Raw genomic sequence first — 15,482 nt, 5'->3', positions numbered from 1 at the left:
AAAATGAAATTCAAATCCTCAGATTAAATAACCACTTTTACTGATGAAAATTACTTTTTTTAAAAAAGAAAAAACAGTAACTTTGCAGCTATATATAAATGAACAAGTGAAATAAATGCAAAAGTTCATTAGTGAATTCTCTGAACAGACTTGAATGTGTTTAAAAATCAACTATTCAAGCTTCCAGGAGATTACTCACAGCAAAAACAACTATATCCATTTTAAGCTTAGCTTCCTTCATACAGATAGAGTAATGAAATAAATGGAAAAGAAATGTTACAAATATCCAAAGCAGATACAGAGCTTTAAATTACCTTTAACCGTTATACACCTGTGAAGAAGTTGCTGCTGTTCCTCAATTCTCTGCCCATAGAGCTATTAACAGAAAATTTGCAGAAGCAAATTTAACTGCCCTACCAGGTCAAAAACAGCTGAACCAGTGACTCTCAGATACACCACTTGCTATGCACCCCAGAGAAGGAGATCGTAAGTGTTGAAGCAAATGTGAAAGTTGGATCAATGACTGAACCCAGTTACTAACATGAGAGATGTAGGGTTAACAGTGCTGCTTGTGACAGACCAAGCTCTTCATCAGACAGAAGTCCGATGCCCTCATGGTTCTACGTAATGACACTAAGAAAGGTCATCTCAAAAATATGGTTCATGCCACACATGCACCACTCAGAGGCTTAAGTCAAGACGAAGCGTAAATTTCACGTGCAACACATTTGTTGCATTGCGAACATAAACGTGGTGAAAAGGAGGTACCACTAGCCGAAGCACAGGATGTTATCACAAGGGTTTGCATATCTAATAAGAAACTCCTGCCAAAAACTTTTCCTGAATAATGGCAAAGACCACTTTAAAATAGATTTACTACAGCTAGTTTGTGTACCCTAAGTATCCTCACTTTAAGTGATATTTTTGGACTCATCTTTTACAAAATGCCTTCATCTTTCACAGCAAGCAACAGAAGCCTTAAAATGAGAACTTCAAATTAAAACTGGTGACATACTTGCAAGAAGATATAGCATATTGTCTGGCTTCCTTACAGCCTCTAGAGTACTGTAAATAATATAGGAGATCAGCTGCAGAAGAGGAAACTGCATTGCTTGAAAACTCCTGATTCATTCCAGAATCTGGACTGTGAACACTGCTTCTGTCACAGAAATCGGTCCTCTGTTTTCTCCTCCTCCAAACTACACAGCTTGTTAAGCAGGACAAGTAAGTCTCTGTACACTATATTTACATGCCATATTGCCTAGATTTTCAGCACGAATGTAACAAAAATTGAGCATTCAGATATCAAACATTAAAAGCACAGAAATAAATTATGTATAGTTTGATGAGAGTGTTCCTCGATTTTCAATCTGATTCACTAGTATACTTATCAACAGCCTTCCTTCAGTATTTAAACAGCGTAAATGATGTTGGGTTAAAGTTTTAGAAAAAAAAAAAAAAACACAAACAAAACAGGAAAAAACTTACCATAAACCATCAGCAGAGATAGTTTTAAAAGAGGAACTGAATAGTTCATCTTAATTTGTAAAGGACTTTGCATGCTCTCCCAGAAAAAAGAGAAAGACAATGCAAATGCAGCGAAGCGTGCTTGTGATGCCAGTGCTCTAACTCCCCAGGGTTCAGTAAGCACTGCTTCTAAGCATTGTCATTCACCCTCTAGTAATATCCACAGCCTTTAAAAATGCTCTCTCAACCCTGCCCCCAAGAAAAGAGGCTCCAAAGAGTTAGAGGGTGACTTACACCATACAATGAAATTAGCTTTGTGTTATGAGAAGAGTTGGGTGATGTCAAAAACAAAAAATAATCATTGTCATTTTTTTCCTTCATCCATACAAATGTAATATTTAAAAAATGAGCAGATTGCAGATACTATTCTACAAATTAGTTGTGACACAAAAACCTCCAACGTCTCCAAGCATTTTGTACATTGTCGACAATTTACTTACTTGTTGCCGAATTCTTGGGTTCCATCTAATGTAGTAATTGACCCAGAGCTCAAGGTGACGCATGCTGGCTACTGGATAAAGAGCTCGATTTAGCTCTTTACTATAAAAAGGATTGGTGTATTTAGATTTTTCACTGTTTATCAAAGACCATAATGACAATGTTTTTTCTGTCACTTTCTGAAATGAAATTGAAATAAGAACTGTAAGTATTTGCACAGAATCAGGAAACCCATCACAGAAGCCATGGCTACATTCTAACAATAATACACTTCTTATTTACTTAGAATTATAGAAGTTATTGTATTAGAAATATTCCTAAAACAGTTTTTGACAAGTATTTTAGCAACCGTATAGTCTTTAAACTACCAAAGTCAAGGAATTTACCATGCAATTATTCTACCATGAGAATAAAGCCAGTTCAAGAACAATGTCATGCAAATACAACACAAAAGTTTTTGTAATCATCTAGCACCGAGATAAGAATACAATTAAACAACCAGTGGTTTGACTGACCTCTTTTTCTCTAACAGACTCGCTGTTGTACAAGAAAGTACCAAACCGGCAACTGTACAAGTGATCCAGGATTGTGATCAAGAACTGCTCGTTGAATTCGAAGGCTGTAGGAAACTAAAACAGAAAAGGCGAATTTGTTCTTTGTATTGCAACACCAGAGAGAGATGAACATGCCCTGGTTAAGAGACTAAGAAAGGCATTTAGAAGCCGGAAAACATTTGAAAATATTTTTAACCTAATACTTCCATATATTTCATAGCAGAATAAGAGTCCAGAAGTCATGAGGTCTTCCATCTCCTCAAACTAGCCATTAAAAAGAACTATGCCCTCAAAATACTCCAATTGATCTTTATTTCCTAAGGAGAATACAATACTGAATGGTTACTGTTATGTTTGTAGTAGAGAGACAGATTAATATATCCATACTGCCCTCTTTATAGCGTAGCACCATATAAGAAAATAAGGGTTTAGCTCCTAATTCTTGGCCTCCTAATTCTGTTCAGACCAGGTTTGTTTCATTACTTACTGAAGATATGTTTAAATCACAACACTCAACACCTCCCAAGCTTCCCTTTCAAGCTTTGACAACACACCACCGTCTGGGTATTTCAAAGAACAGCTTCACAAAAAATGATGAAGTGAAACACAGACCCCGCTAAGCTAGTTGGTTGCAGTTTTTGTAAAAGCTTTCTGCCAGGTCACATCTCTCAACGTGCCTCCAACAAGCCCATCTCCAATACACACTATCCTTGAATGCCCTGTATCAAGCAACATAACTACTGCTTGTTGGATGCCACTTTCGGAAATAGGCAAGAGAGCTGGTATGGCTTGAAATTAAATATATTATTTGTTTCTACAGCATTAGAGCAGAGAAGTATTCTGTCCTCTTGAAATACTTTTTTTTTTTTTTTTTAAAGACCTAGGTTTTGAATTTAGTAACCTCTTAACAGTGTTACTTTCTGAAGAATGACATAACATACCTGTTTAGACATCTGCCACACGCAATCAATAAACTGGAGAAAGATGGGTGATCTGTCTGCATCAGCATGGTTTTTATCACCATGGCCTATTCTCTGAAATGAAGCAATACAACCTCCTGTTAACGAAAACAGTCTATTTTATGGCCGATAGATGCAGTTTCTTATTTTGCATTAGAATATAACCACTTCTGTAACAGAACAACCTGTTCGTACAATTTCAAAATTATTTAGTGTACTATGAAGGAGAGCTATTCCAAAATCCTTTTATTAAAAGCCCAAGTTCTATGTAATGGAAAAGTACGATTGTTAAAGCATCCATTATATTGCAAATAAGACACTTTGAACTATATTTTCATAATACATTTACCAAGCTGTATACTTTGTCTTCTTTTGTAACTTAAGCCACTGGAGAACCTGTATCATGAAACTATCTGCACAGATTCTCTTCTCTCCCCACCTCCATGCTTCAACCTGAAGATACACCCTGAGACAGACAGGGAACATGACCAAGCTCAAGGAAATGTTTGTGTTCTTGACAGAAGATTAACGTGCATTTTAAAAGTTCGGGTAAGCCACCTTATTCTGAAAAGGAGACCACAGTAACAATCAAGGGAATTCTCCCCGCAGATAGAAAAAGTACGTTTGATGAAAGCTATTTCCTTCCTTTTCACATTTGGTAGCTGAAAACAGATAAGAGATTCAAGGAAAACAGATATTATTCAATCCTGTAATTCTACTTGAACATATTTGCCTGGAGGAGACAAAGGGTGAGCACGTATGTTCAACCAAGATGTCTATCCGCCTGTAAGATAGCAGGCAGAATGTCTTAAGGACGTGACAAATGACGAAGCCATTACACTTCTCTGTAACATATAATGATTTATATAATGATTTGCAAGATAACTTAAAATAATAGACCTGAATAGCAGAAAATGGAGGGAAATGAGGGATTGTGGCTAAATTTAGTCAACAGCAGTAAATTACCAGAATAGCACTACAGGCAAAACAAATCGGCCACGCTGCTCACAAGTCTTCAGTTTAAAATAGGTGGTATCTATCAGCAGGTCTTGCATGTGTTCAGAAAGGAAAGTCCTTCCACTTCCACTGTGGTTAGCAGTTGTACGATCTTATTAAGGATTTGTATACGCCCAAGTATCTTCCCATTTGTAATTATTCCCCTGTCCCATTTCTTATAATAGAATTCATTATTAGAACAATGGCATTCCACATAGCGAGCTATTTTGCCATCTGGATATCGCGGTAAGCTCACTATACATAGAAAAGCTGGGGTAGGGGATTCTTTTTCCACAAAAAAAAAAAACTACTTAAGTGCTTCATTAAATATAAAACACTGTCAGGAACTATTAAGTAGTCAGGAGGTTTGTTTGTTTAAATTTAAACATCCAAATTGCAACTCCAATAACGTGAAAATATGAAGCTTCTATCAGCTACCTTGTTTGAGGCACTGAAGTGCACGTACAGTCAAAATATTTTCTGGTTGCGTTATTTTTATTCTACAGACACTCTAGAGAGCAAGCATATTCCCTATACGCTAAACAACCCATCAAATCAAGCTATACAGTCCTCTCAGAAAACAGCACATGTTTAAAGGAGAGTGGCATCAACCACTTCCAACGAGTATTACTTCAGTGAGCAAGTTGAGAAAATAAGGCAGTATTTTAAGCAAAAGCAAGCTATTAAAATCACCCATACTGCTGTCACATTGTCAGAGATGACCCAGTGGACTGAGGTAGTCACCCAGATGGAGTCTAAAAGACCTACTTCACTAGTAGGAGAAAAACATTTCCTGTCAAAAGAAAAAGACTGCTGAAACTCAAATTAATGGTTTAGTAAAGAAACCTCCAGATGATTCAAGTTTATTCATAATGAAGGGCGTACAGATCTTTTATAAGCTCCGTGTTGAATCGTCATTAGGCTACCGTTCTCCAAGTGATACAACCTAACTGTATCTGCATTATGACTGATGTTTTTAAAACTAAAAAATAAAATACAACTGGAATAAAAAAGGCAAACCAGTGCCTTCCTGTGGCTACACCAACACAGATTACGTGAAAGGCTTATATAACATCAGTACTAGAAGACTACATGTAGGAACTCAGAAATCTGGACTAAAGCTGATATTCCTAACAGTCAAAATGCAAATCTCCTAAGGCTCACAGTACCTTTTGAATGTCAGATCAAAGATAGCAAGCTGAAGTGATTCATGCTGAACAGCAACACATGGGATTTCCAAATGACTGAGACACTCCTACAACCGTAAAATGGGCATGAAGTACACCCATAAGTATACTTCTGCGTTTCTTCATTTTCCAGATTACCCGTTTTCCTGATTTTAGCAATACCAAGTAATACCTTTAGAATATTCCACAGGGGACAAAACTGTCTGTTAAGTAACTTCTATTGAAGGTACGTTACACATGAGTAGGATATTAAAAACTACAATTTCCCCTTAACCTTCTAAGCATCTAGAAGAAGCCTGAACAGAACTAGAGTTGGCATTACCAGTGACAGCCCTTTGAGACCTATTATGACAAGTTCTAGAACATTTGAGAAGCAGCATTCAAAACATCACTCAAGACGTTGCTCAGACCTGTTCATCTGCCTCCCGTGATATTTACAACGGTACAAATATGGGGAAAGCAGGAATACGGGAAGAAAAAAAACCCTCATGTTCCAACCTTATTTGATCTTTTTCTGAACAGCCTGCGAGGCCATCATTCTTCCGCCTTCTCATTTTCTCTGTTCAGTCACCACAGTTACACTAGCAATTCTGCACTTTTAAAAGGTTGTACAGGACATGGATAATTAAAACCAAACAGGCCCAAAACAAAAAATGCTCTGCTCAGGTTTACCTAGAAATATTTTATGTCCAAATTCCAAAATAATTAGAAGAATTTTCAGACCGTGTTGCAATGAGGAATTTAATGCTAGAAACGTTTTGTAACATTAATGTTGCATAGCCCTCACAATTATCTTCCAGTTCTTACCGATGCAAATTTGTGTCCAAAGCTTATCCACTCTTTCTGCACCAGAACTTCAAAGCCTTCGATTGTTCTGTAGTAGCTGTCTAGCATCAACATAGCCAGTGATGTTAGCTGTGCTGTCCGGTCCCAGCCATCACTGCAGTGAACCAGCACAGAGCTCCTTCCTGAGGATACCTTGTCTGCCACTTGAATAGCTCCTGTCAAGACAAGCTAACCGACACCAAACAATAAAGGAGATTAGTGTTATCATTCTAACAAAAATAAATTGATTTTTTTTTATATCTACAGAGTATCTAAATTGATACTGTTTCCGCTAAAAGACCTACAGAGCATGGCATAATTAATTGGAAAAGAATCTTGTAGGAGATCAAGTACATTTCTTGTATAAAAATAGAGGAACAGATTGGTTCCCTAATCCCTTAGTAAGATCTAATTCATCTCACAGCAAATTCTTAAAAAATAGGGCAGAAAACAGTAACCTTGATAAACTGAAGAACATAAGCTTCTTTTTTAAAAGAAAAAGAGGATTTACCATAGGAATTACTCTCTAAAAATTCTGTATTTCATTTGGTTCTTTTCTTTGGACTAAATTACCAAAGCATCTCGGTTGTTAGAAAATGGTACTTCTACCCCTCTAATAGGCTTATTTTCCAAATATTAACTTAAAATGAAAATATTAAGTAGGATTCATTGCATAATACTCCAGTACTTTTGTACAGCTGTACTTGATACAAAAGGTTCAAAGGTCAACTAGTAAATTACTATTTTAAATAAGTATTAAAAAATTACCTTTATATGTTCTAACCAATGGGTTGATTCCAGACTTGACAACCAGTGTGATTCTTCCACGTTAGGATAAACAATGTCCTTCAACTTCTTCAAAGACTCCCGCATGACATGAATATTGTGAATGTCCAAGAAGAAAAGTTCTGCATTGGGATATGCATCTTCACTTTCATATCCTCCCCCAGTCGCCTACAAACAAGAGATGTAGGATTAACGTTAGTCCTATATAAGTTGTTGTACCAGCATTTAAAAAGGAGGAGAACGGACTGACAATTTATGTCACCTAACTAGAAAAAGTATGATTTCACTTTCTTTGTTGCTCTCGTTTAAAACAGATGAAAGCTTTGGAGGAGCAAATGCTGCAGAAAACAAATACTCAGCAGCTTCCATTCATCCAAAAAGGCAAAGTTTATTAAATATAGCAGAGGGCCAGAAAGACATTCAGGTTGATCCAGCTAGCCTAGTTCCTTCCAAATACATCAGGGAGTCACCCTAAAAAGGAATATGAATTATTTTAAATTTAGACTAAAATAGTTGTTTGCACTGTTGGGCCTGGAAGCCTTTGAATAGGATTGAACCAGCTAGGTAAGGGACAGTGCACTAACACGTATCAGTTAGGACAGGACAGGGTGCTTTGAAAAATCAAAGGACATTTGTACCTTCCTTATTACTTTAGAGATTTAACGGCGGTAAACAGTTTTTCCTTGTCTGACATTACATTGTCAATATTTTTTCTTTATTTCTGCTCGCTTTTCCCACCAGGGATTAAACAAGCTTATAATTCTGAACACAAAAGAAATCAACTTTCCAGGCAAATTACAAAGGTTAAATTAAAATGTAGAGTACATCACACAAAACAGCAATTACTTGTAACATACTAGATCAGCACTTTCTGGAAATAAAATTGCTCATTTGTTTGTTTTTATACTAATTAGACAGAAATGCAGTCAAAAGGATGAGTCTATTTCTGTACACCATTAATTTAAACCAGAGTAAATTTCACATTTACCAATGCAAACTCACTATCAAAGAGTATTTCCTGGGCTTATTCTGCCTAGTTATTTACTACTAAAATTGAACTGTCATTTAAATAGATAAAAACAGTGAAATGTTTGGCCCAGTAGAATTACATTTAAGAATTTAGTTAAGGTTAAATACAAGCTAAACTTAAGAATTAACTTCTTAAAGGCCAATGCTAGGATTCTTAAACTACTAAAAATATTTGTATATACTTTATATACACTTCAAAGTACCTTTCCTACCATCAATTTTTATTGCTAAAGACTAAACACTAGATCATTGAGAAATTAAAGAAGAAAGTCTATTTTACTGCTGCTCTCTCTGAGCATTTCATCGCTACCCAAGGAGGATAGTAGAGGATGTGCCTGCTCACAAGGGAGGAAAGACAAAAACCACACGTATTTGAGGACAATACCACTGATGAGGTTTTCTGAAGATAGCTGCAAAATCACAGCATTTCCTACAGACAGGAAAAACATGCCATGCCATGAGTTATGATAAATAATTCCTGTCTCTCTAAGACATTACAGCTACCAACTACTCATCAGAAGACAACCAAAAGTACAGTATATCCTTTTCCCGCTGGTACCACTTACATTTCTATACAGTAGCACCACACCTCTATTCTATGCTCTCCACCTCCTTCCTCACAAGCGGGGATATTCTCAGAACTGCCAAGCTCTCTGCTAAAGGCAGTAATGACTGTATTTTTCTCTTTCCTTTGAGTATTCTGAAGCCCTGGTAAGGAAGGATCGCAATTTTAGCATTAGAGCTGCAGCAGCTCCTCCTGATTAAGGGGTCTTGACCAAAGTCCTGAGAACACTGAAATGTACGAGTAGTGCAGCCCCATTTTGCTCATGCTAACCTTCATGGCTATTCAAGAAATAACTTTTTTTTTTTCCAGATCAGCATTGCCTTGCACTTTAAGTCACTGTTTCTCAGATCCAGAAATGTACCCTACAGATTTTAAGTCTGAGTACGAAACATTCAGTCATGTCAGGAGCTGATTATAGCACATGGGTATAATACAAACCATCTGAAAAGCTCAAAACTGTGCACACATCTTCAGCAAGATGTGTACATGTAGAAAGTTTGGCCATAACACATCTTTGAAGTATCTACACTAAATATTTGAGTTTGTCTAAGAACTGGGGAAAAAAATAAGTTAATTGTAAGAACTAACATTCCTTCCACAAGGCAAACAGATGGATTACACATCTGTAACAAAAATGTGGTCTTTTCTTCACCCATAAAAATTCACCGTACAGAGGGAGGATATAATGTAATTTGTAGAGTAAAATGCAAGCAATGGATGTATGTCCTCAAAATACAATCCATTGGATTAAGACCTAGCTAGATATCCCCTGGGACACAGTATACCATACGTTCTTTCAGAGACAAAATAAGCCTTATTACTTAATAAACTGTGTTCTCTATTACAGAAAAGACAACGTAAAGGCATAGGTGTGTGTTTAAGTTACAGAGAGCAAAACCCTAACATCACAGGTGCACTTGAATTCTGAAGCAACTTAATGTTTATGTTTTTCATTGAACCCTCCTTGAGGCAAACAAGCTTTATCATTTCCTATTTCTTTCAGCACAAACATTGGAGAGGATTCATTCCACTAAATTAGTATTTTATGCCAAAAAAATATTCAGAAGCTAGAATTCTTTTTTCCCCAGGTAAGCACACTCATCATTTCACTAAGATCTCAAGCCCTCTCGAGTTCATCTCTCTCGTGCTCTTTGCTGCACAGACTCACAACTTCACTTAAGTACAAAAGAGCTTGTTGGCTTCACTTGTGCCACAAGTTCAGTGGGCAAGGGACTATCCTAGACACAGGGAGAGAACCTGGTACATGGCTATGTACCATACTCATATCCATGGCTATAACCATGCTCTTTAGAATGCAAGCCCAAAAATTAATTGTCATTTTGTCATTAAATCGTAATTAAATTCTCATTTTTTCTTTATTTACTGGATGTCTGCATAGGACTGAAGTGGTTCATGTAATAGTTAAGGAGAACCAAACACCGGATGCTTATCAGTGAACTTGGCTTTATGCACGGCTTTTCCAGGAAAGCAGAGCCTTGGCTTGCACCCAGGTACCCCATCATTCCAACAAGAAGACACGCTCTACGGCTTTGCCCACGTCTACCTCACTTGGATGAAAACACTCTACAGAGTAATCACACCTGATTTCAGTCCCACACTAAGATCTGTGCTGGACTGATAAGAGACAGGATAGAGAGTGTCTCCAAACCCACATATGATCCTAAAACCCTGATTATGGCCTACTTTAGGTGTGCATGTTCTTCCATGGCCTTGATACTCATTATTCGATCAGGTAAATACATCTACGTGTTTGATTAAGTAAATTTACCTATAGCAAGGTTTTTGCTGTTCTGAGAAACCTCCTCAAAGAAAACTTCAAATTCTAAGTCCCCCCCACACCCTCCTTCACACATAACAAATAAGCATCCATTTACCTTGTTTGCAACTGCATTGACATTGGGCCTAGCATCATAGATGGTCAGTTTTGAGATTTGTCCATTAGCCTCCCTGATGATATCAAGGTATCTTTCATCGTCTTTATTCCGCTTCCCACTCATTCCAACCAGGGGCTGACTGCAGCGCATAATAACAGCTTGATTCTCTGGATGAATCCATGACAGGACCTAGTCACACGCCAAAAACACAATGGAAGAAATACATTTTATTAAAAGTTAAAAGTTTTTATTAAAAGTTGCAACTTAGAAGTTACATTCTTTAAAACAGATAATAGGAAAATTAACACTTGAATTTTCTTTCTTAAAAATTAGTTCCAAAACATCTCAAGTTCTTTCTATTAATTTTCTTAAAATTTAATAATCGTCGCTAGAAGTTTATTCTGTTACATACTCAACTCTTACTGAAATTATATGTGCTTAAAGAATCCAGTGCATATCATTTTTTTTCCTGCAAGCCTCAAGTTGCATAAATAGTTCTGAAAAGCTAACTGGAAAAAAACACAGCAATGCCTGCTGAAACCAAGAAACAATTCAGAAGAATGAACTCATTGTAGCTACTACAACTAATATGTTCCAATGCTACAGGAAACCCTATACACACACTTTTTTTTTTTGCATAAGGAAGAAAAGTTGAACCTTTCTGCAGTAGCCTGAATGCTTCCCTTTCTCCTTGAAGTGGATTTTGTTCCTCAGCCCTCTTTACAATTAGGAGGTACTGGGGCAAAGCGTCTGTTGCATTTATTGTTTTTCTGAGCTAGAGCTGCCCCAGGGACAGATGGCCATGCAAGAAATTAAAGATCTGCACCCTAAGAAGCAGGTAATAGTTTATCCTGTTTAACACTGAAGATAGAATATTCTCACACATTTTGACAAAGTTGAGTTACATGGCGAAAGAACAGAGGTCAAAAAAAATCTTCCAAAAGCATTCACTCCTGAAATACAAACCTTAGCTGTATGTCTAGAAACAGAATTTGTGTGAGGGTGAAAAGGATTGGTTATTTCCTGTCAAGAATAAAATTATTATTACCAAGGAAATTACTGTCACTTTACATGCTGTATAAAAAACCTGCCATGCATTTTGAGATAATAGAGAAGATACAGCTAGGTTATAAGAACCATCCAAACACACACACTACATATAAAAATAATGAAGAGTAGTTTCGCATATATATTAAACCTATGTGCGTATTATATATTACACTTATACATGTGTATATACAGCAAATATATGACCGTAATCCTAGGCTGTCAGCAAATACCATCTAATAAACATTTATCATTTTGAATTTCCCACCTGTTTGATATTAACTGAGATTCAAGGCAGCTTTCTGATACTAGCTAAGAATCTAACAGCTTTTGCAAGTTTGCCAAGTCGAAACATTAGATAAGAGATTGTACTGTACTACAAAATAATATGTTCTACAGTGCTGTAAATAGTTGCTACATAAAAATTCTCCTACCTCAAAGAATTGTAGTTACAGAAACATACCCAGAGAGTCAAATGGGTTTATCTTAAATTCCACAGCCCAATTTAAAACTGTATAGAACTAAAACCCCCAAGAATTCACTATGGCGACTATGCACAAAATTTTGTTTTAGGAGAGACCGTTGGAACTACGTTTAAATGCCATGCAGTTTGCTTACACATGAGAAGCATAACACTTGCTATTACTTTTTACGTGCATGCAACAATAGTCAATAAACTAGTACAGATGGCAGTCCTAGGCTCATACTTCATTATGAAAAGGGAATCTGCAATGCTGGCAGTTGTTACTAGAAAATTCAAGTCAAAACCAACAAAGTTGGAATGCATAATTGTTGTAGGAAATGAGGCTTGGCCATCACACTAGTTTCAAATAGACAAAAAAAAAAATCAGCCAGTCAAAACAACTTTGCTGTAACCATTTCCATAAAAAAGGAACCCTCTGTGTCATGTTCAGCAAAAAGTTGTTTGGAAACAAAACTAGCCACACTCTAAGACAACTTTCGTCACGCAGTACTCACCGGAATTCTATTTCGGGACCTAAAGGAAGCAACTTTCTTGAGATCTTCATCTGTTGCATTATAGGGCACTACTAAGAGTGATGGATATGTGTCACACAGTCCGTAATGCTCATTAATAAAAGTCACTCGCCACCGTTCATTAGGCAGTCCCTAAAAGGCAACACAAAGTTTTTCAACAAGTTTTTGCCTGTACAAGTAGTAATTCTGTTCTCAAATCTTACATGATATTATGGCCACATGGTGGCAACAAGCTACCAACTTAACCTAACTACAATATTATTTCAAAACAATAGAAGAAAAAAAATTACAAGACCACAGAAAACAGCCCACTGCTGATGGGTTTGGTCTTAGCTACGTATCTTTCACGTATACTCTTTACATGCACAATTCTGTCCTCACAAGTTTCAGAACAATGTCTAAACTAGTAGAGGAGTTTCTTCAACCACAGAACTAGGGAAAGAAAATTTCTCTCTCCCCTCCCTCAAAGCACTGCCTTTCCATTCTGCCTGCTGAAAAGAGATTACAGCCCTGGAAAGAGGGGGAGGAAGTCTGATCTCAACCTTTCTTCCTTGTAGACTGATGCTGCCTTCAATTAAAAAAAAAAAAAAAAAGATTCAAGACAGCCTTTCCACTAACAAACTTCTGCTTGCAGTCTGCTCAGTAAAGTATTTCAAAAACAACAGTCAGGAAATTGAGCAAGACTGATAAGCTCTCCACACACAATGGAGTTTGTGCGGGTGTTTGTATTTTACTTTTTGGGGGGTTCTGGGTCTCTACCTTGAACCTAATGGATCATGTGGAAGTCTGGATACACTTCAGTCTATTAAAATTATAAAGGCGAAAAAAGCAAGGACATTCAAACTACAGTATTTAAAGCAAAAAACAAATTGTCTAATAGTAAGAAACGTTAAAATGAAATAATGTTATCCTCTTTCATTAACATTTTTCCACAATCATCTAAAGAGAAAACATTAACATATAAATAAAATCTGTAAAGTAATTCTATTTCTGAAATAAAGGCTTATTTTTATTATTAATAAACTTCTTGAAGAATCAAACTAAATCAAATCTATATTTAGGACACAGTTGTTGCATATTTGTCACATTCTCCACCACCACCACCCACTTAACAGTGACACACTGTAATTGGCATCAAAACCTTCCTTCAAAGAGCAAGGACTACCTTCCTGTGACATTTTTTTTTTGTTAAAACACAAAACTCTCCCAGTGCTTTGTTTCCTTACCTACTTTAACTTGCATTTCTATCTTCTCCAGTACTCAGCTCCCCTCCACCCCCACAAAACAGCTGACAAGTGATATGTACAAAAAATAACCCCATGAAAGCACCATGCAACTGCAGCTTTAATAACTTACCTGCCTCCTGTATTCGGACATTGGATTGTACACCATCCAGCCATTCTCTGAAAACTTTTCTTCATTTGCAAATGCAAAAAAAAGCTGTAGGATGTAAGAGAAGCTTATTACACCAACCTGACCGAAGGTGGCAAATATGAAGGCTCATTACTCATCGCCAATTACACCCTAATGCCTACCACAAAATGGGACTGACATTCATACCAACCCCACTCCATCCCATTTAAACTTGATATGAGAGATCGTAAAGCAAAAAGTAAGAATTAATAAACAATACAAATGCATTCATGAAAATAATGAAAGTGTGGCAATACTTAGAACAAGAAGTAATAAAAATGCATAAAAATTACAAAGCTTAAGCCATGGGACTGTTTAGTTTACTGTCAGGAGGGTGAAATGTTTTAAAGTAGTTCCTGTATTTAATATCCTCACTAAACAAACTGTTGTCTTCTCACCAAAATTTCTCCAGCTGGCACAGCTGCAAACACTGCTCAAAGTGTTAGATACTAAATTGGAAGTGTAAGTAGTTTTAGTCACTGATCGCTGCCATTAGGAAGCAGCCTTCTTTCTGCATCCCCTCTCCAATTGCTCCTTACTAATAGAAGTCTGCTTTACTGTAGAAATCCATGAAGATCGAAAAGAGGCCAGTGAAAATGAAACAAAGCATGTCGCTGGTGGGTTATACCATGTACTTTTCTCTTGCTTTATTACCCACTCTTGAGACTTATTTATAAAACACAACATCCTCGCAGAGGACTCTAATAACTTCCTCATACCTTTTAGCTTGTTTTTCCTTCTCCTTCCAACCCATTCCAAGTGAGCTGTACTGCCCAGCTAACCTTTTCTTGCTTGGTTTGTTTTTACAGTTTATCATGAAAGCCAAAACAATGTTTATTTTAAGAATCTGCCTCATTGAGAAAATTGATTTTGGTGGCTTATGAATTCTTTGGATGCCAACTGGAGCATGAAACTAAGTTGTTTCAAAACACAGCAGAAGGGAATTTGCTGTGCTGAGCTAACGGAGCAGCAGCACTCAGAACAGAAAGCATTCAAGAGCTTTCATGGCTCACTTGCACCAACGAAGCTGAAGGTCTCCTAGCTACTCAGAGATATTAACAGAAGAAACTGAACATTAAACAGAACATCCCAAAACTATCGTTTCCACAGGAATGGACCTGAATGAATCAGAAATGCAAAAGAACTTGGCAAAAAGGGTGAAAAAACATGGTTTTAGGGTGCTGTGATTACATCTAGAGAGGTAAAGCAATACTTCGTGAATGTGCCACGAGCACAGATGGAAATTTCTTCACCTCTTATGAAGG

The 15,482-nt window shown here is 36.9% G+C and overlaps 1 protein-coding gene across 8 annotated transcripts in view; it reads right to left on the bottom strand.

Annotated features, from left to right (window-relative positions):
• The window catches only part of MTM1 (myotubularin 1), a 45,282-nt gene that overhangs the window by 3,493 nt on the left and 26,307 nt on the right, over nt 1-15,482 (bottom strand). For 7 of the 8 annotated variants that reach the window (XM_035324973.1, XM_035324969.1, XM_035324970.1 and 4 more), the window contains 8 exons: nt 14,161-14,244; nt 12,787-12,936; nt 10,762-10,950; nt 7,255-7,440; nt 6,469-6,675; nt 3,461-3,553; nt 2,481-2,594; nt 1,968-2,144 (listed from right to left, as the gene is read on the bottom strand). In XM_035324973.1, the coding sequence (XP_035180864.1) occupies nt 1,968-2,144; nt 2,481-2,594; nt 3,461-3,553; nt 6,469-6,675; nt 7,255-7,440; nt 10,762-10,950; nt 12,787-12,936; nt 14,161-14,244 (1,200 nt within the window). Of the gene's footprint in view, nt 1-1,967; nt 2,145-2,480; nt 2,595-3,460; nt 3,577-6,468; nt 6,676-7,254; nt 7,441-10,761; nt 10,951-12,786; nt 12,937-14,160; nt 14,245-15,482 lie in introns of those variants that run through there. The other variant, XR_004750398.1, reaches the window with a different exon arrangement.

Source organism: Oxyura jamaicensis, chromosome 4 (assembly GCF_011077185.1).
Source record: "Oxyura jamaicensis isolate SHBP4307 breed ruddy duck chromosome 4, BPBGC_Ojam_1.0, whole genome shotgun sequence".
Taxonomy (NCBI): Eukaryota; Metazoa; Chordata; class Aves; order Anseriformes; family Anatidae; genus Oxyura; species Oxyura jamaicensis.
This window is presented reverse-complemented; position numbering and strand designations above follow the sequence as displayed.